This window comes from Phyllopteryx taeniolatus, chromosome 1 (assembly GCF_024500385.1).
Source record: "Phyllopteryx taeniolatus isolate TA_2022b chromosome 1, UOR_Ptae_1.2, whole genome shotgun sequence".
NCBI lineage: Eukaryota > Metazoa > Chordata > Actinopteri > Syngnathiformes > Syngnathidae > Phyllopteryx > Phyllopteryx taeniolatus.
In genome coordinates this window covers 3,049,620-3,075,766 of record NC_084502.1, presented here as the reverse complement: position 1 = coordinate 3,075,766, position 26,147 = coordinate 3,049,620, and the positions used below count along the sequence as shown (strand labels likewise).

General features: G+C 42.6%; 2 protein-coding genes across 7 annotated transcripts; both read right to left on the bottom strand.

Moving 5' to 3' along the window:
- Window positions 1-198: 198 nt before the first annotated feature.
- ncoa6 (nuclear receptor coactivator 6) lies at window positions 199-13,615 on the bottom strand. Of its 4 annotated transcripts, none has more exons than XM_061749075.1 (17): window positions 13,494-13,615; window positions 11,840-12,159; window positions 11,383-11,538; window positions 11,150-11,272; window positions 9,527-9,649; window positions 8,601-9,419; window positions 8,337-8,468; window positions 6,446-7,763; window positions 6,228-6,340; window positions 5,323-5,741; window positions 5,001-5,228; window positions 1,890-4,821; window positions 1,703-1,753; window positions 1,568-1,598; window positions 1,072-1,113; window positions 653-792; window positions 199-551 (listed from the first exon to the last, which is right to left on the bottom strand). In XM_061749075.1, the coding sequence occupies exons 2-17, from the start codon at window positions 12,117-12,119 to the stop codon at window positions 505-507; spliced, it is 6,954 nt and encodes a 2,317-aa protein (XP_061605059.1). In that variant the 5' UTR covers window positions 12,120-12,159; window positions 13,494-13,615; the 3' UTR covers window positions 199-504. The 4 variants fall into 4 exon arrangements, 3 of the variants coding, with proteins under 3 accessions (XP_061605059.1, XP_061605127.1, XP_061605206.1); XM_061749143.1 differs by having other exon boundaries at window positions 5,001-5,225; XM_061749222.1 differs by lacking the exon at window positions 1,072-1,113.
- A 51-nt stretch (window positions 13,616-13,666) lies between these two features.
- On the bottom strand, window positions 13,667-23,893 carry LOC133466856 (glutathione hydrolase 7). 3 transcript variants are annotated; one of them, XM_061751192.1, is made up of 17 exons: window positions 23,029-23,893; window positions 22,612-22,725; window positions 22,261-22,526; window positions 21,043-21,269; window positions 20,790-20,941; window positions 20,580-20,697; window positions 20,431-20,498; window positions 19,266-19,339; window positions 18,992-19,185; window positions 18,175-18,262; window positions 17,943-18,070; window positions 17,782-17,870; window positions 17,525-17,677; window positions 17,326-17,440; window positions 17,101-17,238; window positions 15,204-15,303; window positions 13,667-15,006 (listed from the first exon to the last, which is right to left on the bottom strand). In XM_061751192.1, the coding sequence occupies exons 3-17, from the start codon at window positions 22,478-22,480 to the stop codon at window positions 14,837-14,839; spliced, it is 2,034 nt and encodes a 677-aa protein (XP_061607176.1). In that variant the 5' UTR covers window positions 22,481-22,526; window positions 22,612-22,725; window positions 23,029-23,893; the 3' UTR covers window positions 13,667-14,836. The 3 variants fall into 3 exon arrangements, with proteins under 3 accessions (XP_061607176.1, XP_061606997.1, XP_061607082.1); XM_061751013.1 differs by having other exon boundaries at window positions 22,261-22,725; window positions 23,029-23,279; window positions 23,379-23,892; XM_061751098.1 differs by having other exon boundaries at window positions 22,261-22,725; window positions 23,379-23,892.
- Between the last annotated feature and the right edge of the window lie 2,254 nt (window positions 23,894-26,147).

Here is a 26,147-nt window from a genome sequence, read left to right as displayed (position 1 = left end):
AATACAGACGGACGGCACAGTATTCTGACCGGAGTCTCGATAGGGGATAAAGCAATTGCATCTGAACATTCTATAGAGGAGTGGCTTTAATGTAGAATAAGGAGCATCCACTCATGAGCCAACGTGCTCCCAGCAGTGTCAAGATAACATTTGTTGTGGCTTAAACGCAGATTGTTCACTAGCATTTGTCACGCTGGCTAAAGCAGTAGAAAATTTATTTCAGTTTGAACAACATTTTGCAAAGATGACAAGCTCCATTATCAGTCTAAACATGATTAATCCAGCACGAAATAAAAAAACAACCACATATATGCACACATTTAACTACAATCTCACAGTACAGGATGGACAATACATCATTACTCTTTTTAAAACAATCTGTACATGATTTCCTCCCCAATTAAAAAAAATCATAAACTGGGAGACAGAAATTCAAATCAAGTGATTTACAGCAGAAAACAGAGACATAGCAGTATAGTTCGTAAGTGGTCAAAACAGTGGTTCCTATTTTGACTTTCTTCGTTTCGCCTGGGTAGGGCTGGCTCCAGTTTCTGTTGAAATTTAGATAATACATGCCATGTAGTTTAGCTGTAGTGTGGCGGTGAACATTCAGATTTCATGTTAGTTCACAGTATTTATTTACTTGCGTTACCTTTAACAGCAGCGGCGGTTGTTGTTCCAGGCCGTGATGATCTCTTTCTAACACCGCTTTCTGCTACTGGCTCTTCCTCCACCTCCTTCTCTGCTCGGGAGCTGCGTCTACTCGGCCCCTTGGGTTTCTCCACAGCAGCCCTGGGAATAGCAGAAAGAAGAGCGAACGAACGAAAGAGAGAGAGAGAGAGAGAGAGAGAGAGAGAGAGAGAGAGAGAGAGAGAGAAGACAATAAAATACAGCATTATTAAAGAGGGGGTGAGTTAAACTGCACTACTCAGGAAGATAAAATACCGCGCAGGACTCTGCTGTTTTTCCTCATCTACCACAGATACTGTCCATCTTCATCCCGTACAGCTCCACTACATCAACATGACCACTGCTTGTGTCTTTGCAGCGCAAACATGTTCAAATACATACCTTGGAACTAAGTTGATGGGCGTCTTTCTTTTCTTTGCCCATCTGTGATACAAGTGGAAAAACAGCTGTAAACTATCAACTGTGCTGAACAAACATGGCTTCACTTCCAAACCATATTAATACAATCCCCAGAAAAGAGATGAGGCCATGAAAGTCAGCGGAGTTGTACAACTCCTTTGGAGATACCCTGCAATTTGGTTCATCCTGAGACATGCATTACTGTAGTATAAGTAAATTGTTACATGCACATCATACATACCAAGTGCCGAGGATACGAGGCTCACTGATTTTCACCATGTACCCCCTTGGCCAACACATGACCTACCTGAGTTTCAGTAGAGTTAGAAATGTCTAAGCATTTCTTTTTCAAGAGCACAAGTCTTCCACCAACTTAGATGATCATTAATAAGCAATATCATAGTAAATCCCAGCTCCATAAGTATTCAGCTAATTATCGAGGTATCAACAACAACACTTATGGTATGAGGAATCTTACCCCTGGTCAGGACTTGTCAAGACCTCTTCACCTGGAAGGGATAGAAAAAAAAAACATGTATTCCACCTAATTTCAAAGAGGAGAACATCAAATTCCTTCATCCTAATAACCATGGATATTTCAAATGACACTTACTCGTCTTGTCACCAGCAACGGGTTCTTGTGAAGCATCTTGCTGAACAGATTCTAAGGGAAGATGGATACATGGAGTCACAACATATTCATATATGAGTTATAATTAATTACACCAAAATGTGGGCTATAATTTGTGGATGTAGATGTACCTAGTGTCCGGTACAATTAATTTAAGACGTGTATTTACCTGGCATGATCTGAATATTTTCAGCAGGAGCCACTGCTTGTGTAACGGCAGACACAGGTCCAGTCTGAGAAAGAGGAACTCTGCTGACGTGAGCAACGGATGAATTTGTGGGTGGGGCCTCCCGAATCGGTCCAGGCATGGCAACAATTGGAACCACGGATGTTACTGGATTTTGAACCGGACTGACTGTAGAGAGCAAGGTCGAAGAGGAGACTGCAGTGGTGGTACTAACTACAGTGACACTGGGATTTTGAGACATTGCAGCCTGGCTGAAGTTTGACAATGAAGCTGTAGACGGCAATGGAGGCTGGGTAGGAACAGTAACCTGACTAGGAACTGAGATAAAAGAGGAGATTGCTGGTGTAGTAAGGTTTGGAGTGGCAATAGTGGTGTGGGCCACTACTGCTTCAATTGGAATAACAGGACTTGCAGAAGGGTGGAAGACACGTGGTGGAGTAGCCACATTGGATGCCTGAGCAGTGATCTGTGAATCAGCTGTTCCAGAGACAGCTGTGGTTACCTGCGTCGGCTTACTTTTCAACTGGGCAGTGGCAGTTGGATATGTGAGGCCTTTTCGAAGTGCGTTCATACTGCTAGGACTTGAGCAAGGAGGAGACGGAATGGGAGACTGAAAGGAGGAGGACGTTGGAGGTCTTGGAAGAGATGGCTGGCTGACTGGGGGACTTGATTTCTGAGCTTGAACTACATTTGCCCCATGGTTGATTTGCTGAGGAGCTGAATGAGCGCCAATTGGGCTGGATGAGGACACACTGGTGACGGTCTGAAGATGCCCAACAGTGCTCCGAGCAAGTTGAGATGTGCTATTGTTTGCCCCTGAGGACTGTGTGGAACTCGGGGCAGTAGAAAGTTGGATGTTTGTAGAAGATACTTGGATAGGTCCCACCATGGTGACAGACTGAGATACTACTGTGGTATTGGGCGACACAGATGTACTTGGGACTTGAAAAATCGGGTTGATAAAAACAGGGGTGGTGGTGATGAACTGAGGTGGTCTAGTGACGGGTGTCTGATGCCGAATATCCTGTGCCCGAATATTCTTGTTGGGAAGAGTCACCATTGTGGAGACCCTAGATGCAGGAACTTGAGCTGTGGGTGCAGAGGTCATTGGGTTAGGCGTGACAAATACGGTGATCTGGTTGGGAGAAATCGAACTAGATGAAGCAGGAATCTGTATGACCGAGTGAACATTTGTTATTGGTTTCGGGGCCATGCCGGGCTTGAGCGTCACACTGGCTTGGCTTGGACTACCGCTGATATTAGAGTTGCTGCTAACAGCTAAAGAATGACTGCCCTGAGTTGAAGTAACTGGGTTAGGGCTTACACTCTGGACAACATTAGTGTTAGTGAAGGTAGAACAAAGGCTAGTAGTTGTACTTAGACTGGAAGTGATCACAGGAGAGGGTAAAGGGTTTTGGTTACTGCTGGGAGTGGTATTGAGGGTCACATTCGGATGCATGCTGTGACTGCTAATAGAGGTTGAAACAGGAGTCTTGGGTTTGGCTTCTGATTCATTAAGAGTGGCAGAAGTAGTAACAGGGGCTGACATGTCTGTACTCTGAGTATTAGAGTGAAGTTGTTTCTCTGGATCCATGGCAGACTTGTGGCTGTCTTTTCCAACAACATCCCTTACCATATTACCATGCACAGGCCGAAGAGGCTTGTTCGGGACGTCCAGAAGCTGGTTGAGGGAAGTGGGAGCAGGCCTGACAGCAACTGATCCTCCAGAGTCCTGCAGCGGTGCTTTGTGTGTTGGCTGCCTATCGACTGTCCCAGCTTGCAACTCCAAGTCAGATTTTGGCTGCTGAGGAGTGGGCAGATGAGGACTTGTCATTCTTGGAGCCGATAACTCCCGCAAAGGCTGATGATGTGGTTGAGGCTGAGATATCTGACGTTGCTCTGCTGTCATCATTATCTGACTCTCTCTGGTGCCCTCAGGAGGGTTACCTTGTAAGCCATGAAAGGGACTCTGGGTCGATTGTGTTTCCATGCTGCCACTTAATTGTGATGCCAAAGATACTGGACTTGGTGTTACTGTGGTAGGGCTTAGCATCATACTTTGCCCCTGAGCACTGACTAACTGTTGAGTTTGGGGAGGGCATGTGATAGTCACTTTTGACCCTTTTTGTCTTCCAGGACTTGGTGTGGTTGATTTGCGACTCGAAGCTGGGCTTGACCTACGACTATTGCTAGGGCTTGCCCTTTTGCTCTGTCCTCCAGACTGCTTGTCCGGTTTAGTGCCTCCCCCTCCAATACCAGTAGAGAAAGGTTGTTGACTGTTGCTAGTGTTATTTCCGCCACTTCCATTGTTACTGTTGTTGCCTGGTAAAGTTAAGCTTGGAGGGGCCTGTCCAATGGCTTTCAAAGTTGTTGGGTTAAGGCCCTGTTGGTCAAATCCTCTGTTTAAATTCGTCTGCCTGGGGGGCAGAGGAATGTTAATTTTAGGTGGAAATAGCCCTGCAATTGAAGCATTAAGCCTTTCTGGTGAAAGGTTGATTTCTGAGGGCTCAGTACTCGGTGGACGATTAGTTGGGGTAAGGGGGTGATGGTATGGCCTGGGGCTGGCCCTGTTGGGAGTTTTTGGTCTGGAACTTTGTGAAGTTGTGGGAACGCTAGGGAAATGAATGCCGGGCATGGGTCCTCCTTGTTGAGGTTGAGTGGGCAACTGTTGTTGGGGACTGGCTCCAGTGTGCTGGGCCACTGATGACGAAACAGGGCCTTGCTTCATCACGTGTGTAGTCGAACCCTGATTGGCCATCATCTGTTGGGCACCATTTCCAGGCTGCATGCCGATTTCTGCACCACCTGCCCTATCCGGCTTTGGGTGGATCCCAGAAGTTGTCTCATCAGAGCCATTGCCTTGGGGAGCCTGCCCTGAATCTGGAAGGGACATTCGTCGTGCAGCACTTGCCAGCTAAAAGGCAAAATACAGTTGAGTTGACTCAATTTAAAAAAATGCACTCACAATATAATTAGCTCTAAATGTCAATATGATATTTAAAAAATTAAAGTACAAAATGTAGCTTTTTTAAAATAGTTCAGTCTTTTCTTTAATTGAATTACAATTCTCATGAGTTCACCACTTGCCCTCACCTGAGGATTTATAATCAGGGGCATCCCTCTCGCTTTGTCGGGCGATGGTGTTAATCCTGCATGTCCTTGAAGGCTGATCATGACAGGCACGTTCCCCTGCTGTGAGACTGGGAGTCTCTGTGCCTCAGGTTGATTGCCAACGGCACGTGGAGGGAGTTGACCTCCAGTAGCGATGGACATGCGATTTTTCTGTTCTTGCTGCATCTTAAGCATCATCAACATCTGCTGCTGTTGGTGTGGTTTGTGGTTTAAATAAAGCATGATTAGAAAATTGGATCTCTACTGCATATTGCCAAATGCTGTAGTAATTTAATAAAATGACCTGCTGCTGTAGATGCTGCTGCTGCTGCTGCCCCTGCTGCTGTTGCAGCTGATGGTGTACCTGGGGTTGGCCTTGCCCTGCGGTCTGTGGTCCTGTCATGCCCTGCTGCCCTTGCGCATTTTGGAGACCTTGCATTTGCAACTGTTGCATCTGCTGTTGCTGCTGCTGAATCTGTTGCTGTTGCATCTGCTGCTGTTGCAATTGTTGTTGCATTTGTTGTTGCTGCTGAATTTGCTGTTGTTGTATCTGTTGTTGTTGCATGTGCTGAATTTGTTGCTGCTGCTGCTGCTGCTGCTGCTGTTGTTGCTGCTGCTGCTGTTGCTGCTGCTGCTGTTGCTGTTGCTGCTGCTGCTGCTGTTGAATGAACTGCATTGGTACCTGCTGCAATATCCTTTGATCACCAGGTTGACCAGGGAATACTTGGAGCAAAAAGATACCAAATGGAAACATGTCAACATTTGTTTAAGCAAAGAAAGTTGCTACAACTGGACATAGTAAGAAACTTAACATCACTGACTACATGAAGAGCAACAACCCTCGTACTTATCTGAAAAATAAAACTATAAAAACTATAATTTAACTGAGCAAAACTAGCATTTCCTCTACAACCATTCATCCAAAATATGCATTAATTTTAGCAATCAAGCCACTATCATTCACTGCTTCGAGATGTTGCTAAACTTAATGGACAGTACAAAAAAAGCCAATTAGGAACGTGATTCATTCGTGTGTCTGCAAAAAACTGTGATTGGAGCAGTTACATCAGATCATATCTCAATCCAAATACACCTTTTAAAGGTAGTTAGAAAATGTGTTTACAAGGCAGTGTTGTAATTACTAATATTTACTCCATAAAGTTAATTTAAAATGTTGCTACTAATATGAACAAAACAATTCCTAAATACCTGCAGGCCTGTTGGGAAAGTCAGCAATCTTTGGGTTATCCAGGCCCAAACTCTGTTCGCCACCAAAGTTTTGAAGTTCAGAATCCTCCATAGTACCAGTAACATCCAGACCACTAAAAAAATGAGAATAAATTAATCAACTTGAAGATCATTGATAATGTTAATATACAACTTGCTTTTGAGAACTGGCTCTTTTTTTTTCCAATAAAACTGGTTACCCATGTCCCTCAACTTGCTGGGGTCCTTCGCCATCTTTTGGTTTCTTCTTTCGTGCAGGTTTCTTTTTTTTTGGTTTGACCTGATTGCCCCCACCTGCTTGTTTTCCTCCTGGTCCAAACTGGCTGGCTGAGATATCACTCTGCAGCAGATTTACCAGCAGGGGGCTTGTCAATGTTACATCTTTACTGACAGGAAAACCACCTGCCTGTGCACAAGGTCCCCCCATTGGAACCTGAGCTGGGAACTGGGAGTTAAAGTTCATGCCCTGACCTGCAAAGTGTCCATTTCCCATTTGCATGTGCTGAGGGCCCCCCATCATGCCTTGTGCCTGCTGTACCTGCATATCAGGGACCATCTGTTGGACCCCCAAATCGCCTGTTCCACTATTGGGATCCCCCAATGGATGTGGGTGTGGTTGAGCTGCCTGTTGTTGTTGCTGTTGCTGCTGCTGTTGCAACATTACTTGCTGTTTTTGCTGTTGCTGTAACTGCTGCTGTTGCAACTGTTGTTGGATAAGAGGGTGACCAGCAGGGAGCCTCAACTGTTGCCCATGCATGCCCATGATTTGATTAGGATTGCCAGTAAGTGGAACCTGTTGAGACTGCTGCTGATTCATCTGCTGGTGTTGTTGGTGCTGTTGTTGTTGGTGTTGGTGCTGCTGTTGTTGCTGCTGCTGTTGAAGCTGTTGCTGCAGTTGATGCTGCTGTTGCTGTTGTAATTGTTGTTGTTGAAGATGAGCCATTTGCTGCTGTTGTTGTGGCGTCATCTGCTGTGGGCCGACCTGGCCCTGGAACTGAGTCATGTTACCTGGAACGTTTGGTGAGGGGCCACGCATCATCTGGCCAGGCATGACCCCAGAAGGTATTTTTCCCACGAACGGCTGTTTGTTGCCTTGCATTTGGCTGGCAACCATTTGTTCCATCATGGAATTTTGCTGCTGCTGTTGCTGCTGCAGGAGCATTGCCTGATGCCCTTGACCTCCAACCATCTGACCCTGCCCATGAATCACCCCCTGGCCTTGTTGAGGCATCATTTGCTTGGGTGGGGTCATCCCTCCTCTCTGCCCTTGACTGAGGGGCCTTGAGAGGACAGTCTGACCTCCACCCTGGCCTTGAACCATCTGGCTGGGGGAGGAGGACACGGGTTGGGCCTGATGCTGGAGGCCCATCATCGGGGTCTGAAGGCCTGGCTGCTGCTGCTGGGTCATGCTAGGCCCAGTAGTTGTGCCAGGAGACTGACCTGGCATGCCACTTTGTACACTCATCGCATTGGGTTGGGCATGGATTGAATTGGGTGTGGAAGATGACTGCTGGACTCCTGATGCAAAGAGAGAAGGAAAACATAGACAGTTTACATATATGATATTAACCATAGCTAGTAGGCTGCCTCCACCTACCGGAATGTTAAGTTGTGCTTGTTTGAACGTGAAAATCCAAGTGGCCACAAAGTGGGACACAATGAGTGAAAATACTTGGTATTATAGTAATGCAGTTGCACATATGCATTAGGTTATCACCGCAAAGGCAACATTTTGCATGTTATTGAACAATAACTAAATATCATTGGAAAGATGGATAATTCAAACATTATGGATTTTTCTCTCTCTTTGTTTTAAATGTTTGTTTTTGTCTTTGTTTTTAAATGCTTTTATTCATGTAGAGCACATTGAGTTACCTTGTGTATGAAATGCGCTATATAAATACATTTAGTCAAATTTGAGAAAGAAATATCTTTTGTTTCATTTTCAAAAACAGATTAAAACAGAACCACTAGTCATAGGCGTAGAGTGTATATATATATTTTCAGAATATAACTGCACTTTGTAGTGTAATCTGCAATTCAGACTAAAAACTGCTGTTTTATTTCAGTTCTCCACTTAGGGCATTTTACCTGTGTGAGTCAATGTTTGGCTGCTCTGTAGTTGCTGACTGGATCCTCCACTGGTGGCTCCTGGCGTGCTGGTGCCCACCTGACCTTGGGCAAAGTTTGGGGTTGGAAAGCCCATTGGCCGCTTTGGCATACCTGTGGTCAAGATTCATTGACTTGATATCTCATATGAAGCAATGCTGAATATTTCTGATGGTAAACAGTAGTATAGGAGTTTCTTTATTTAGACATGCAATTATACCCACAGAAAAAAAAAAAGTTGCCAACCTGGATGAACTTGTGTTCCAGGTTGTCCATGTTGGGGCATTCCAATAAATCCTTGTTGCATGTTACCTTGCTGATTGAGGACAGCTCTTCCCGGTGAGCCAACACCCTGTGGAAAACCCTGTGGAGTTGTAGGTCTCTGAGCCATCATGGGTGGAGTTCCCGGTGAACCCTGCTGAAAAGGAGATGAGGAGGATCCTGGGGACTTGGCAGTGAGATTTCCCTGTGGCCCTGTTGTCGGTGGAAGGGGCGGAGGAGGTCTAGGTGTTCCTACTACCCCACCGGGGCCAACCTGTGGACCTTTTGGCTGGGGTGCAGCAAACTGACCCATACTTGTCTGTTGCTGCTGCTGCAATTGTCCTTGTCCCATTGTATTGAATACCTGACCTGCCTGCTGGCTACCAAATGGATAAGGCGGTGGAGGGTGACTAGGGGTCTGAACTGTAGTAAGGGAAGGAGGGCGTTGAACCATCTGGGCTTGAGGCGGAGGCTTCCTCCAGGCAGGGCCTCCTTGAGCGGCTGGTGTCTGGAGGACTCCGGAGGGGTTCCAGCCAGGAGGCACAGCCATCTGGCCCGGTGGGTTGAATGGAGGTCTGGGTCCAAGCTGAGAGAGCTGAGCTTGCTGTTGGTGATGTTGTTGTTGCAGTTGCTGTAAAGCAGCTGGGTTGATTGGTCTACCTGCCTGCAGAGCCTGCATATGATGGGCAGCCTGGGCAGGAATGGGGCCATGGGGACCAGCCTGTTGGTGTTGAAGTTGCTGCTGCTGAACTGACATGCCAGGCTGCTGAACTGACATGCCTGGCATCATTGGATCTAAGACATCTTTGAGAGAATATATGATTTCACCAATTTTACTTCTGTACATAAAATGTGCCTTATATAATAGACATACATTTCATTTGGCATTGAAGAAGTTAAAGACTTAAAACCTGTCTGTGAAGATGGTCTTGGAACACGTGGATGCATCTGTCCACTGTTGCCCGGCACTAGAGCTTGGCCTGTCATGGCTGAGCCTGGGGGAACCATCGAAGGATTTGCAATCCTTACCCCTCCTTGCGGAAAAGTTGCATATTTAAGTAAATTGTAGCAGATATAAGTCTACACACCCCTTGTTCAAATGAAAGTGTTTTTTTTTTGTGATAAAAAATATGAGGACTAAGATAAATCATTTTAAGACTTTTTCCACCATTAAAGTGACCTATAACCTGTATATCACAAATGGGGGAGAGAAAAAAAAAAGACATCTTTTCGGGAGGAAAAGTAAAAATAAACAACTGTGATAATGCGGTTGCAAACGTGTGCACACCATCTTATAAGTGGGGATGTGGCTGTTTTCAGAATGAACGAACCGCATACAGACTCATGTTAAATGGGAGTCAGTATCCACCGATCTCCATTTAAGTGCTTCTGATTAACCCCAAGTAAAGTTATAGTATGCTTTTCCTGACATTTATGTGTTCACATCTTACAGCACAAGTCTCAGTCCGCAGAAAGCTTCCACAGCATCCGAGGAATCAAATTATTTAAAATGACAGATTTTTTATTTTTTTTTTACCCGGCGATATATATTGCGGTATGAAAAAAAATACAGGAAAACATAAGAACATCTGAAACGTGAAAAGCAGGACACATTTCTGTTTTTCCCTCTCCGATTTATTCTTTTGACAGTTTATACTAGCTTCAGTAGAAAATAAATTGTTCAGTTGTTTACTGAGGTCTACCTGTATATCAATGTACAGTAGTATTGAGCAGATTAATAGTCCTGTCGGATTTAAAGTTAAAATAATTTCCTTTCATGTCCAGTTATACTGTAGTACGTAATGTATATCCATTAGCACATTCCTAACAATACTCAGTTGTTTCTCATCAATCTGATATTTTAGATATGCATCTTTTAACATATGTATTCTATATTAGAGTGCATTAGTTAACGTGACACACGTTATGTACAGCTTCAGTTTGTCCCTTCAGAATATAATATCGGTTATCGGTGTTCGAGTTGGAAAAGTAGCAAGTTATTGGTAGCGGTGGCAAAAAAATAAAAAAAAGTTACCATGCATCCCTACTAGAAACAGAAATAAATGTGAGGAAAAGGCTAGACTAGAACAGTTCAACTTTATTTGGGGGTTAATTAGAAGCACTTTAAATGGTGGCAGATGTGTGCTGACTGCCATTTAACGCGAGTTTGAATGTGATTGGTTAATTATGAAGACAGGCACATCCCCAATTAAAGGAGGATGTGCAGTCACGTTATTGAATTGTTTATTTTTTGCTTCCCGTCTCTAAAAGATTTTGTTCTTTCCAATTGAGTTGTACAGGTTATAGGTCATAATGGTGGACAAAGTTTTGAAAGGATTTATGTTGGTCTCATTTTTTTCTATGATCACAAAAACCTAGCATTTCAAAAGGGGCGTGTCTACTTTTTGTATAGACTACGCATAACAATGAATTCTAGCCAATAGAAAATGAATTCAGTAAAAGTCTGAGTTATGAATTCCATAACTGAGCTCAACAGGAACAGCTGAAACAAAATTCTCACAATGTTTCAATACCTGGACCAGGCTGACCTGGAAAAGCCACATCCATTCTCATCTGGCCAGCTGCTCCAATTGGTCCATTAACTCGGACTTCTTGTCCTCGATTTGGTCCCCCCGCAACATTGATGGGCCCCTCTCCTAAACAATAGAGGAAACATTTATTTATTAAGAGTTTTTATTCATATTCAGATTGTTTGATGGATCAAACCTATGTACAATGACTGTGTTATAAGCTCAATGCGCTCCACCTTCGATCTGCACTGAAAGAATTCCCAGTTCTCGAAGCTGCTGCTGGTTGTTCTGAGCAAGCAGCCTCAGTCGCTCAGCGGCATCCCGTGGAATGTTGAAGGTAACACGCACGCTGTTCCACGGCTCTACATGCTGTGGCTGAAGCGTCTTTGATTCTGGAAGAGGGCAGAATACATCTTGCAATTTCAGTATATCGCAAGTGGAGTTCCGTTGTGACTTTTGTTTAAACATAGACTAGAAAAATATTGTGCAACCACCACCTTTCGTGAGCATGACTATCATTAAGCCAGTTTAGAGATGTATGATGAATAGAATTGTACATGGACACAATGTAATGACATCCAATTATTGATCACTCACATGCAGTCATTTTAAGGTGTCATGGCCAGAAAGTGGAAGGAGACAAGTGCATTGTTTGATCAGAAAGATGGGTTTAAATGAATAAAGTGTACTAACCCATATCAAGCATGTTGGGTATACCACTGAGGACAGTGTCAAGTTTAATCAAGAAGTCTTCATCTTCCATGCTCCCTTGAAAAGCGACAAAAACGGTAAAATGTGCTCCCCCCCCACTGCTGTCTTCTGTGCCTTCTCGGTGGTTGCCTTCTTCAGTCTCAGGGCTTCCATGGCAACTGCCAGCGTCATCGCCGACACCAGAGTCCCAGTCGGAGTCGCTGTCAAGCTCCAGGTCCTCCGTCCGTTGGGACAGCTGAGGTGGAGTGACTCGGTGAGCCATTCTCCTCTTTGTCTGGGAGTGGGGTTGGAACCGTTTTATGCTGAAATTCCACATGAGAAAAAAAAACCCTGAGATTATGACTCAGTCCTGTGGATCACTGGTATTGTCAACTGGGCTCCAAACTAACATTGTATAGCTTAGTAATAAAATATAGACATACACACATGCACAAAATTGTTGGTCCCCCCGTTAATGACACGATGACCACTGAAATAGCTTGAAACTGACAAAAGTGATAATTAATCATGTAAATACTTTAAAAAAAAAAAAAACAATGAAAATCAGGTACTGTAATATTTTTGTGGTCCTACAGGATTAAATAACAACAACAACAAAAACTACTGAAAATGGTCTGTAAAAACTGATGGTACCTTATAATGTAATATTTTATTGCACAATCACTGCAACTCAAAATGAGACTTAACGTTTCGACAGGTATTTTGGCCCACTTTTCATTCAGTGTATTTTTTATCTTCTTTCGCAGATGTCCAACAGTATTCACAAAGAGCCGTTGAGACGTGTTAAATCTCATTAGAATCGTTTGATTGCAATGATTCCCTAAAATGTTTTTACAATAAAACACTAATTTAAGGGTACCCTCATTTTTGTCCAAGCCATTTACGTTAGTTTGCTTTTTAAAGATAATTCCGTTGGACAAGAAAACAAAGCAATGCCTGCTTTTCATTGGTTAATTTTCAGTAAATTTTTTATTTAGCATTACTTTTGTCAGTTTCAAGTGATCATTGTTTTTTTTTTTTCCTTACAAAGGGGTAATAACAATTTAGTCCACGTGTGTACATATACACACACCAAAGGCTCCAGTATGACATATTCGAGCACTCATAATAAAGAAGGGTTACAGAATATTTTCCTTGCGTCATTTGACATTCGGCAACATGAACTATTGTGGAGCGTAAGCGGCGAGTTGTTGCACTGTAGTGGGTGTAACGCTGAGGTGATATTAACTAATCAAAGGCAGACATTATTGTCGAAGGCAAGCAGTAAATAAAAACAATGTATAGCTCGGATGACATGATCGGCCCTGCAGGAGCGGGCCTTGGCGCAAAGCCTCGGTATAGGTCAAAACAGTTCAATGAGACTATATATCCTGGGTTCATCTATTTTGCATTGCTTAACGACAAAGGTAACAGATTCTGGAAGATTATGTTTACATTAAGAAGGGATCACACTTATAACCAGGCGGATCCTTCGGACATCGAAGCGAGCTTCAATTAGCAAACGTTAGCGACGTGCAGGTAATTCACCACGGATGCTTTGAAACGGCACATAATGACTTCACCATGCTTGTTAGGCTCGTACATCAGTTGTGTGTTATTCATGGCAAGTTACTTTTAAGTTGAGAAAACCTCTTACCGCACATAGTTGTCCTAAAATAAAATTGTCCTGTCGACATCTGCTAGCTAAATTAGCTAACAAAACAGGGATAACGAAAGACACGGCATTAAGCACGGTAAGCGTTTCCGGCGAGACTTTTCAGAATAAATCCATTTAAAAAAATAAAAATAAAATAAGAACACTTCCCCAAGTTTGGCCGTTTGCATGAGCATTTAATTGTTATATGGATATTATTCAAAGGTGCTAAATCATCAATGTAAACGAAATAATAGTAATGTGTCAATGTACAAAACATACTGTACACAAGTTTTCAGGAATGTTCACAAAGAATCTTCAGAACAGAAAACTACAGAATCATTAACTATATGTAAAATATATGTAAATTACACACATGCAATTTTATTATTATCAGAATGATTGATTGTTTATCTGTATAAAAAATAAAATCACACAAAAAACATTGAACTATTGTTCAAATGAGTGTGTGGCACTCTCCAGAACATAACAAGCAACAAAGCCATATTGCACAATTTAAGATGATCACCAGTGCACACTAATATAGAACCACTTGAAACAAATTTACAACAGGTGTTGATTCTAACTTCAAGTATGGAACCTGAAATAATTTTAAAATATAAATAACATCATCTCTGGTCGCATACACTGAAAAAAAAAGTGTACATCTACATACAGTAACTTGTTTGAATTAAAATGTTCTGTTAATTCTGTGAGTCAAACAACGAACCAATGTTACACAGCACTGTAACAAGCAGAAGTGTAGGGTTGTATTTAGTGTGTTCAACCGATGGTGCAACAATTCTGAACCGCTTGGCTTAATTATTAGCTTCTTTAGCATCTCAAGGGGTCAAATACTTTTAAAAAGAATAGTCAAAGACAGGGAGGAGCATTGGACAGCATCAATGGTGTGTGTGTGTGTGTGTGTGTATATATATATATATAAGAGAGAGAGAGAGAGAGAGGCTCATGCGGTTTCAAAGAAGCCTGTTTGCAAAGATTTTCATATCTGCAAAATTACACATTTATTTTCTGCAGTCTGAGATGAATTTCAGATGAAATGTATTACTCTGAATCTAATTGGATACATGCATTTTTCTTTGTAGTATCCGCGTAGCAGACATTGATGAATGTCATTGTGTGGGGAAGAACAGATGATATTCCACTGTGATATGTGTGCCAACAATGGTCTCTTCGACTGTTGCCTTAAAATAATCTGTCTCGCAACAGGTGCAAAATGATCTCAAACTGCACATCTGTGTAGTTTGGTTTCGCTGGGAACAGTCCAGAGCTATTCAACTTGTTCAGTGTCCAAATTGATCAGCAGCAGTGTTTTAGGACAACTGCTAAGTCCTGGACATTGTGAGGGCTGAGGCATCAGCACTACGGGGGTCCGCCACTCCAATAATAAGGTCATTACTTCTCCGGGTCCCCTCCACCAATGACAAAACATCTGTTCTCTCAATCTTGTGACCTTTGGTCTGTAGCATCTCAACATCTTCATCTAGAAATTCAGCTGCAAGAGAGGATGGTGGGAAATGTACAAATGAGGTTGTAAAATGTGTTAAAATTCAACAGTGACAACTGCGACTGAACTTGAAAATGACAAAAAAAAAAAAAAAAACAACCCACACACACAAAATGCATTGCAGAGTTTTTGAAGAGTCAACAATGTGCTTATTAAGGGAGAAGAGGAAAAAAAAAAAAACTTACAGTCCACGAGTAGGATGTCTGGCTCCAGCTGTGCGTGGAGTCTACCATATGCTAAACTATCACTCATGTTTTTACGTGAGGACAAAACATTCAGCAGCACCTGTGAAGAATAAGAGAACAAGGCCATTGCATGAATAAAAGCACAAACAAACACCAAACCATAAAAGGTAAACACCACGGTATATCCTGACTGGTTTGAAATACCCAAATGTATTGTAAAACAGGGGTGTCAAACATATGGGATGGAGAACACATTCGCTGCTATTTTTCAATACAAGTAACAGTTGCTAATTTAGTCCACTGGCGAGTGCACTGACAACACTTAAATGACTGATGCACTTGTGAAGGCCAAACAATGCCAAGTTTCAGGAGCCCACTAATATAAAATGGTGTGCCATGTTCAAACTGTGAAAATAAATACCTCCTGTAGAAATGTTTTAAGACATTGGATAGTACAAAATTTCAGTCAAAAGCTTCACTTCAAAAGGGGTTGGTTTGTTTGAACTTTTTTTTTTTTTTTCCTCCATTCACTGCCACTACTTATATTTTTATGTATACATTTACAACCCCAATTCCAATGAAGTTGGGACATTATGTTAAACATAAATAAAAACAGAATACAATGATTTGCAAATCATGTTCAACCTATACATCCGTAAGTGCAACTTTAAACTCTACTATGCAAAGCAAAAGCCATTTATCAACAACACCCAGAAACGCATCCAGCTTCTCTGGGCCCGAGCTCATCTTAGATGGACTGATGCAAAGTGGAAAAGTGTTCTGTGGTCCGACGAGTCCACATTTTAAATTGTTTTTGGAAATTGTGGACGTCGTGTCCTCCGAGCCAAAGAGGAAAAGAACCATCCGGACTGTTATGGACGCAAAGTTCAAAAGCCAGCATCTGTGATGGTATGGGGCTGTGTTAGTGCCAGTGGCATGGGTAATTTACACATCTGTGAAGGCACCATTAATGCTGAAAGGTACATACAGGTTTTCGAGAAACATATGCTGCCATCCAAGCAACGTCTTTTTCATGGACACCCCTGCTTATTTAAGCAAGGCAATGCCAAACCACATTCTGCATGTGTTACAACAGCGTGGCTTCGTAGTAAAAGAGTGCAGGTACTAGACTGGCCTGCCTGCAGTCCAGACCTGTCTCCCATTAAAAATGTGTGGCGTATTATGAAGCGTAAAATACGACAACGGAGACCCCGGACTGTTGAACAGCTGAAGCTGTACATCAAGCAAGAATGGGAAATAATTCCACCTACAAAGCTTCAACAATTAGTGCCCTCAGTTCCCAAACGTTTATTGAATGTTGTTAGAACAAAAAGGTGATGTAACACAGTGGTAAACATGACCCTGTCCCAGCTTTTTTGGCACATGTTGCAGCCATAAAATTCTAAATTAATGATTATTTGCTAAAAGCAATAAAGTTGATCAGTTTGAACATTAAATATCTTGTCTTTGTAGTGTATTCAATTAAATATGGGTTGAGCATGATTTGCAAATCATTGTATTCGGTTTTTATTTATGTTTAACACAACGTCCCAACTTCATTTGAATTGGGGTTTTACAAAGGATGCATAACTGAATGGTGCACGCTCACTGATTCATAATACTGTTGAAATAATTTTTGGATAACAATTTTTAACTGCTCATATGATTTGCAACAAGCTAATATGGAATAAATGTGAATATTTTCCGAAGGTACTTGTAATTATTTGTACCAAAACAATGGGGACATTTTTGAATAGCTGTTATTTATGGATTTTTAAGCCACAAATATTGTGGTCCGGCCCGCTTGAGATCTAATTGGGATAAATGTGGCCCGCGAGCTAAAATCAGTTTGACACCCCGGTTGTAAAAATTCAGACTTGTCATGTAAGCTAATCACCTGTGTGATGCCACTAAGAGCTTTCGCTCCATTGGAGGATCCAACCGCAATGTATGTACCGCAAAACCCATTAGATGGCCTCACTGCAGTGGGCATCAGGAAGGACAAGGGCCTTTTCCCAGGCTGGAGGCTGTTATGCTAATGACATCAACCACGGTTCAGAAGGCAAAAAAAAACCATCAACAGCATCCAACATTACAAAATATAAGCGTAACACATACTTACAGGATTAGGTGTGAAGCTTTGGGTTTTGTTAGGCCAAGAAAAGGCCATTATTTGGCTGTTCAACAGGATTCCAGAAGGAGTCACTATCCGACTGCCAAATGGTTTATTTAGGGAGCTAAATACCAAAATAGGTTATGTAACTATTTTCTCTTAGCTAAAAATCAAACATCTATGTGCATGTAGATGTATGAAAGCATACCTTACAACTGAGACAATGTGGTCATCTGGGCCCATCACCATGACCTGGGCAGCTGCTGCACCGTCCTCCAAACTAAACGAGGGCGCGTAATGGCTGGCAGGAAAGGCCTGAAAGTCGTTGATCATTTGGCGGAGCGAGGATGCTTGTTGTTTGCTTAGAGATTGGACATGGCAGGTTTTTTTTATTTTTATTTTTTTTTATCATGAGCCTGAGAGAAAACATATTTGAATGCAAAAACGGGGCAATGCAATGTGTACCTCAACATCTTGGTGACCATCTCTGAGACTGAAGTGTCAAACATGGGGTCCCCTAGGCCACTCACCAGAGCCAGAGCGATTTTCACAGACTGAAAGACAACAATAGATGAATTACTGTACTGTACGTGAAACAAGATTTAGTGAAAGGGTCACTATACCACCTCTGCAGTCCAGTGATACGTGTTGTTCCTGGGCACCTGGTTGGTAATGTTGTAACCTTCCAGGATATTGAGTGCTGCGATCAGGCCAACACCTGCATGAGGCGGTGGAGCCACCATCACATGGTGTCCTTCAAAAACATCCACAAAAAACAATGTCTATTTTATTCATTGCTGTCATGAAATTGGGTGGCAAAAGTTAAGAAAGGAAATGGGGAATTAAACTAGTATTTACCCTGATAGTTTATGTGTTCTGGTTGCTGTAGGACTGTGCTGTAGTTACCAAAGTCATCTTCTGTTAACACCCCACCACTTGCTTGCACCTTTAGAAATGAGTACAACAGATAAATGCAATAGAATATGTTCAGACTGCAAATCAATGCCAACTTTTTCGCCCAATGTGACATTTTTTATGTCAATGTGAACAGTACAATTCCACCCACATAACTTGTCTTTAAGTCCGCTAGCTTAATGCTAACACATGATGGGAAATGCCATAGAGGAGCTAACAAATAGCACCTAAGTGGCGGTGTATAACGCTTTAAGGAACCGATATTTAACACAAACAGTGCAGCAACACGTGGACAGACCCATAATACTCACCGGCATATATAGTTTATCCTCTGGAAGAAGACTAATATTACTGCAGATTACTGATTCCTTATAGTAGTTGAGCAAAGTTCTTCTTTGTTTATATTGCCGCCCAATGACAAAGTCGCACATACCAGAAGGAAGCACAATTAATTAATCATGGTGCACAAACTGTTTATTACTTTACATTCTCTTTATGTTCTTACTATGTTTTTATAAAGTACAATTATAGTTATATTTTAAGATATTAAGATATCTCCCGCCAAAAATCAAACATATTTGAGTTTTTATTTTGGCGTCGTAGGGCTATCGTAGGGGCAAATCGTTGGTTGTGGATTATGTCACACTGCAAGAGGTTTTGTCGTTCCCGACAAAATATGTTGAGCTCGATCTGGGAAACCGCCCGTGATAGCTAATTGGGGCTAAAATCCTGTAGTCTGATCTAGCAATAAAATGTTTACCGTAGAAGCAATTTCCTGTGTCAGGTTTCCACTGTAGAACTCTAATATCCCTTTAACTGCGACAGCATCCAGGAAACTGGCCAAATCCAGTCGTCTGCTCAACAACCCAGAGAGGGGAGCCTGACCATTGGGGAGGAAAAGATCCCGAAATGCATCCGAAATGTTCTCGTCCTTAACATTAGCAAGCGCTTCAGCTAGGGATGCAAGAAGATAACAGAAGACATTAAATCTCATTTCATTTCAGTGAATTATATGCTACAATATCATTACTTACCTAACTCATGAGTGACATTAAATCCATTTCTGGCCACATCTGCTGCCATGGTAATCACTTCCTTCCATGTTATTCTAGGAGAGTCATGTCATGAAAGACTGGTTTTTCCAAGGTTTAAAAGGCTACAAAACGATTCATCCATTTGCCATCTGTGCTGCGTTCCCTAGTAGACGCTAGTAAGACAGCAGCTCTTTTGAGGTGCTAATTACAGCTCATTAATGTTGTGTGCTTGCTGTGTTCACTACAATGATGAATTCAGTTTCATACATTTAGGTCCATGACAACAACAACAAAAAAATCATTCTTCATCTTTATCACTACAAAACCTCAGCAAGACAACATGTTGACTACAAGCTCCTTATGACAAATGGAACAATACGTAAAAATTCTCAAAATAGTGGCCTCTGGTGCTGTGCCTGAATTGGCCGCTGTGTGCATACTCTCCCCAAAGGCAAAAATACAGAGAGTACCAAAATTTACATTAAGTGGTACAGTTTTGTTTTGTTTATTTAGTATGCTGCACACAAATGGAATAAGCTGCCAACAGAAGCAAAGTCAGTCCCATGTGTGAATGTTTTTAAGTCCAGGTTAAAAACTTCTTTTTTTTACTTATGCTTATGACTGAGCACTTCCATGTTCTTATCTTTCTTGCACTGTACTTTTTGGGTAATTTTAGTAAGCTCTCTCTTTTCTCTACTTTGTTTTGTTTTAACTGCTTTGAATCATGTGAAGCCCATTGAGTTACCTTGTATACCAAATGCGCTCTTTACGTAAATAAACTTGCAGAGGTCACAGGGGCAGAAATCAGCGCACTGCACCCTCATTTGGTTAACATTTCATCTGTGGGGGGTTTGGCTGATGACAGACGTTTGCGTCAAACATACCGTGTGGCTTTACTGCTTTGGAGAGCTAAACCTTACACGGTCTTATCATCGTAATAAAACGCTTGTCTGCTTCGGCCTCAGATAACAGGCCTGTCCAACACGTAGCTTGCGAGATAAATAATAAGGTATTACGAGCAATTATAGTTCTGCCTCAACTGAAAATAACAGGACAGTAAAAGCATGTTATAGACAAGAACACAGAAGCTGTGAGGACACCGCATAAGGATGGAAACTTATCAAGGTGTTGAGGTTGAATTCAGTCTTAAATGCATTATACATACTTGCCATAAAGTTGGTGTGCCTGATGCATCCCACTGAGCATTCCTGGTACTCCAACAAGCAGACCAGGCTGAAAGGCACATGAATCATATCATTAAATAATCTTAAAAGTATGGCTTGCATAACATCTAACTCGGATAAAATGCCTCACATTGAGATCAAGGTTTGTTTGAAGTAACTCTTCCCGAATGGCAGCTGGCGCTGTTTCTCGGAAGTCAATGACCTTTGTCTCGTTTTTCCGGATATCATGCACCAACATAACTCCCCCTCTGAAGATATCACAAGACATCTTGGTATATAGAGACAAATGTCTTACAAAGGTTTCCCCAATGCATACATGATTTCTCATCAGACAACTCACCCTCCTAAACCTGAGGTATGAGGGTGTACAATGCCCAAACAGAAGGCAGCAGCGATGGCAGCGTCAACACTGGACCCCTGCTTCCCCAAAACTTCAAACCCAAGGGATGTACACCGTGCCACATCTGTCACCACCGCTCCTTGGTGAAAGACCTAGCAAGAAACATGAGCCGCTTTGTGAGAGCGCTAGAGCTGCCGACATCACTCGTAAGACCATCGACGCTGTGTTCACATATGCTAATGCAAATTCCCACCTGGGGGTCTCCAAAGTAGATCTGCATGATGAGAGCAACAGTGACGCCCGTGGCAAAGGTGAGACAGGCTGTGATGATGACTGTCAATCCGTCCCGCTGGCAAGCACAATCTTGCGTAAACGGGTCTCGGGTGGTCTCCCTCAAGGACACGGCGTCGTGGTAGGCCAGGTCAGACGCCAAGGACGGAAGACGCTGGAGACGTGCAGACTTCAAAAACACATCTGGGTCTGGAATATCAAATATAAAGAATATATTTACCAACACACGTTCGGAATTCCTAATGCATGCAACACCCAAAGTGACTTTAAAACATCCTTTATGAAGGTATACAATAGGTAAAGACTGATTATATATCCAGTATTATATATTCGGCATTTTGACGCATATAGGCATCAGTTTTTCTTTTTTTTTTCTTTAATCCAACAGCAGATGAGATCAATTTAAAACAGGGTAAACTTTAGAGACTTGTTTATTTACATTTTCACTTTTATTGAAATGTTTGAAAACTTTATTTACTGCAGAAAACTTTAGCAAGCTATTTATTTTATTACATTTTTATGAAACTTTATACGACACGCTGTTGAGCCAGGGAGCTCCCTGCACTTTCTGTTTGAATATTATTACAAAGATGCCTACTGTCTAAGATTACAAAAAAAAAAAAAAAAATTGACATGTTGCAAATCTGAAAAGCTGTTTAATAACTGTTGGCTTGAAGGTATTCAAACAAAGTGTTTGGAGTTCTGACACCAGTTTTTTCCCTTTTACAGCAAATGATTATCGGTGCCAAATAACGGTTATCGGCCTCCTCGACAACGAATAAACGTCCCTGAAAATAACATATCGTCCTATCGCGAGCATTCAAAGGAGAAACCATGTGACACAATTGTACTCACCCGACACGCTGCTGAGCCTGGGAGCTCCCTGCACTTTCTCTTTGAATATTATTACAAAGATGCCTACTGTCTAAGATTACAAAAAAAAAATAAAAAAATTGACATGTTGCAAATCTGAAAAGCTGTTTAATAACTGTTGGCTTGAAGGTATTCAAACAAAGTGTTTGGAGTTCTGACACCAGTTTTTTCCCTTTTACAGCAAATGATTATCGGTGCCAAATAACGGTTATCGGCCTCCTCGACAACGAATAAACGTCCCTGAAAATAACATATCGTCCTATCGCGAGCATTCAAAGGAGAAACCATGTGACACAATTGTACTCACCCGTCTCTTGCTCGCCCAAGACGTTGTCATCATCTTTGCGAGATTTGACAACGTTGTCCCCCTGCGTCACTTCGTCCTCTGGCAGCCTGGGGAAGCTTGTGATGCTCATGTAGTCCACCGGAGAATAGGCACTGCCCAGCGTTGTCTCGGGAGTGGCATCTTTAGTTACCGCGAACCCGTCAGGGTACCCTGACCCTACTTCAGGGGATGGACTGTGCATGGCTATTCTTCTTGATCGTGGGGTCCACACACTCAGCCTGTGCTATCTTTAAATAAAACATTTAAGGGACAAGACAGTCATACTTCTGTGTATACTGGGTGAAAAATATGAGGCCCACTTCTCTTGCTGACTTGTCTATCAAATGAGGTCACAGGTTTGACCTTTCTACGCCCCCAGTTGTTTTGATCAAATGGGTGCGTTGCTCCGATGCTGGTGCATTTTGCGACAACTGCGCGAACAGGAACCTGCAGAACATAAACAATACGTGCAGGTCATCTGGTCATCTTCACTGCCATAACATTTAACGTTGTACGCTTTGTCATCCAACTGGGATCTCAACGATTATCATTGCTAGGACGTCCACAAGCAACAGTGGTCCGAAGGTGCTAACATTAATTATTCACTGCGGACCTCGCACAAGCTAGCTCTCGCCACCGGCTAATTCTGTGAAACCACGGGCCCGAAAACAAGACAAGCGTACTCCATTTTTACATACCGCCCGGTGAGTTTATTAGGAAGCATAAAATATTCCTTTATGGAGATGTTACCCGTTTTTAAGAGCTCAAGTGGCGCGGTCGTCGTCCTTCTCGGTCACAATCGGTTTCCACGGGTGGGGGGAGAAGAAGAAGGTGCCCAACCGGCACAACTGGTTCGGAACAATACCTTACTATTGACGTTATTGCTTTACAAGTAAAGCCCGTACATGTCCAGCAGTCAACAACAGGACTGCCAAAGCAGCGCCGGGACCGTCACACGCAGGTACAGCAATTGTCTTGCTAAACGTCACACCTTTCTGTTTCTGAAACACAACGCAGCCGCGAGTCCTGCGCGTCGTGTCAAGGTCCTGGGAAGAACAAGCTTAAGCGAGCAAACTGGATGGAAAATGTCAAGTGATCACCTGCTCCGGTCGCTTACATCCTCTTGTGTCGTTCTCATCCTCCCACGACACCCAGAAGACAAAACACCGCGTCGATCTGTTCGTTGCTGATTTTTGTTTTGTTTTGTTTTAACCCCCCTGAACAAACTGCTAACCGGTCGATAGATAAGAGCACATGAGGAACGTTTTTGCTATAGTCGCCCAAAATGATATGCAAACATTTTGATTTTTTAAAGTCCCTGTGAAGTGAAAATAAATCTTCGGGTTTGACTGTGTTAACGACCCTTGCAAATACAAATGATTTAAAAAAAAAAAAAATAATTTTTACGCTTCAAAATAGTAAAGAATGAAGCCGCTCTTGCCGTGTGAGTTTCGGCTGAATGCACGGAAACCACAGCCCGCACGAATTTAATGAAATACCACGACGACGAAATAGCTGCTACTTCGCCTAGCCTCTTGTAAAACCCCAATTCCAATGAAGTTGGGACGTTGTGTTAGACATAAATAAAACAGAATACAATGATTTGCAAATCATGTTCAACCTATATTTAATTGAATACACTACAAAGACAAGATATTTAATGTTCAAACTGGTCAACTTTATTGTTTTTAGCAAATACTCATTCACTTAGAATTTTATGGCTGCAACACGTTCCAAAAAAGCTGGGACAGGTGGCAAAAAAGACTGAGAAAGTGGAGGAATGCTCATCAAACACCTGTTTGGAACATCCCACAGGTGAACAGGCTAATTGGGAACAGGTGGGTGCCATGATTGGGTATAAAATGAGTTTCCCTGAATTGCTCAGTCATTCACAAGCAAAGATGGGGCGAGGGTTGAGCTCGGCACTTGTTCACAAAGAGGTGTGAACAAGTGCGTGAGAAAATAGTCAAACAGTTTAAGGACAATGTTCCTCAACGTACAATTGCAAGGAATTTAGGGATTTCATCTACTACGCTCCATATCATCATCAAAAGGTTCAGAGAATCTGGAGAAATCACTGCATTTAAGCGGCAAGGCCGAAAACCAACATTGAATGCCCATGACCTTCGATCCCTCAGGCGGCACTGCATCAAAAACTGACATCAATGTGTAAAGGATAGCACCACATGGGCTCAGGAACACTTCAGTAAACAAATGTCAGTAAATAAAGTTTGGCATTGCATCCGTAAGTGCAACTTGAAACTCTCCTATGCAAAGCAAAAGCCATTTACCAACAACACCCAGAAACGCCGCCGGCTTCTCTGGGCCCGAGCTCATCTAAGATGGACTGACGCAAAGTGGAAATTGTATTTGGAAATTCTGGACGTCATGTCCTCCGGGCCAAAGAAGAAAAGAACCATCCGGACTGTTATGGACGCAAAGTTCAAAAGCCAGCATCTGTGATGGTATGGGGCTGTGTTACTGTCAATGGCATGGGTAACTTACACATCTGTGAGGGCACCATTAATGCTGGAAGGTATATACAGGTTTTGGAGAACCATATGCTGCCATCCAAGCAACGTCTTTTTCATGGGCCCTGCTTATTTCAGCAAGACAATGCCAAACCACATTCTGCTCGTGTTACAACAGCGTGGCTTCGTAGTAAAATAGTGCGGGTACTAGACTGGCCTGCCTGCAGTCCAGACCTGTCTCCCATTGAAAGTGTAAAATACGACACCGAGCTGTTGAACAGCTGAAGCTGTACATCAAGCAAGAATTGGAAAGAATTCCACCTACAAAGCTTCAACAATTAGTGTCCTCAGTTCCCAAATGTTTATTGAATGTTGTTAATTGAAAAGGTGATGTAACACAGTGGTAAACATGACCCTGCCCCAGCTTTTTTGGAACGTGTTGCAGCCATAAAATTCCAAGTTAATGATTAGTTGCTAAAAAACAATAAAATGTATCAGTTTGAACATTTAAATATCTTTTCTTTGTAGTGTATTCAATTAAATATAGATCAAACATGATTTGCAAATCATTGTATTCTGTTTTTATTTATGTTTAACACAACGTCCCAACGGCGGACGACTGGTTAGAGCGTCTGCCTCACAGTTATGGGGACCGGGGTTCAATTCCTGGGCCCGCCTGTGTGAAGTTTGCATGTTCTCCCCATGCCTGCGTGGGTTTTCTCCGGGCACTCCGGTTTCCTCCCACATCCTAAATACATGCATGGTAGGTAAATTAAAGACTCTAAATTGCCCGTAGGTTTGAATGTGAGTGCAAATGGTTGTTTGTTTATGTGTGCCCTGTGATTGGCTGGCGACCAGTTCAGGGTGTACCCCACCTCCTGCCCCATGATAGCTGGGATAGGCTCCAGCACTCCCGCGACCCTTGTGAGGATAAGCGGCTCAGAAAATGGATGGATGGATGGATGGATGGACAACGTCCCAACTTCACTGGAATTGGGGTTGTACTTACACATAACTACATGTATCAGCATAAGGCCTCCGGTGGCTGGAATACATCCCACTGGGTTTTTGCGGGCTTTCCATACCACCACCACCATGAGGCACTCTAAAGCGGCCACGCAAGCTCGAAGGCCCGGTCCACATGCTGGCTGTCAAGTCGGACTCCCCCGCCCCTCACTCTGCTTTGCTCGTGACAAGGGCACTCTAAAGCGACCATGCCAGCAGACTATCCAAAGATGTACATGGGATCATGGTTGTGCACACATGTATTTCTAGTCTATGTCAATATTGACCTTGTAGTGTAAATAGTTGACACTCATAAAGGTGGTTTATTTTCTTCCACCCTTCCAATTGCACTCTTCAATCTGACTCCCTCTCATGTAAAAAATGACACATAGA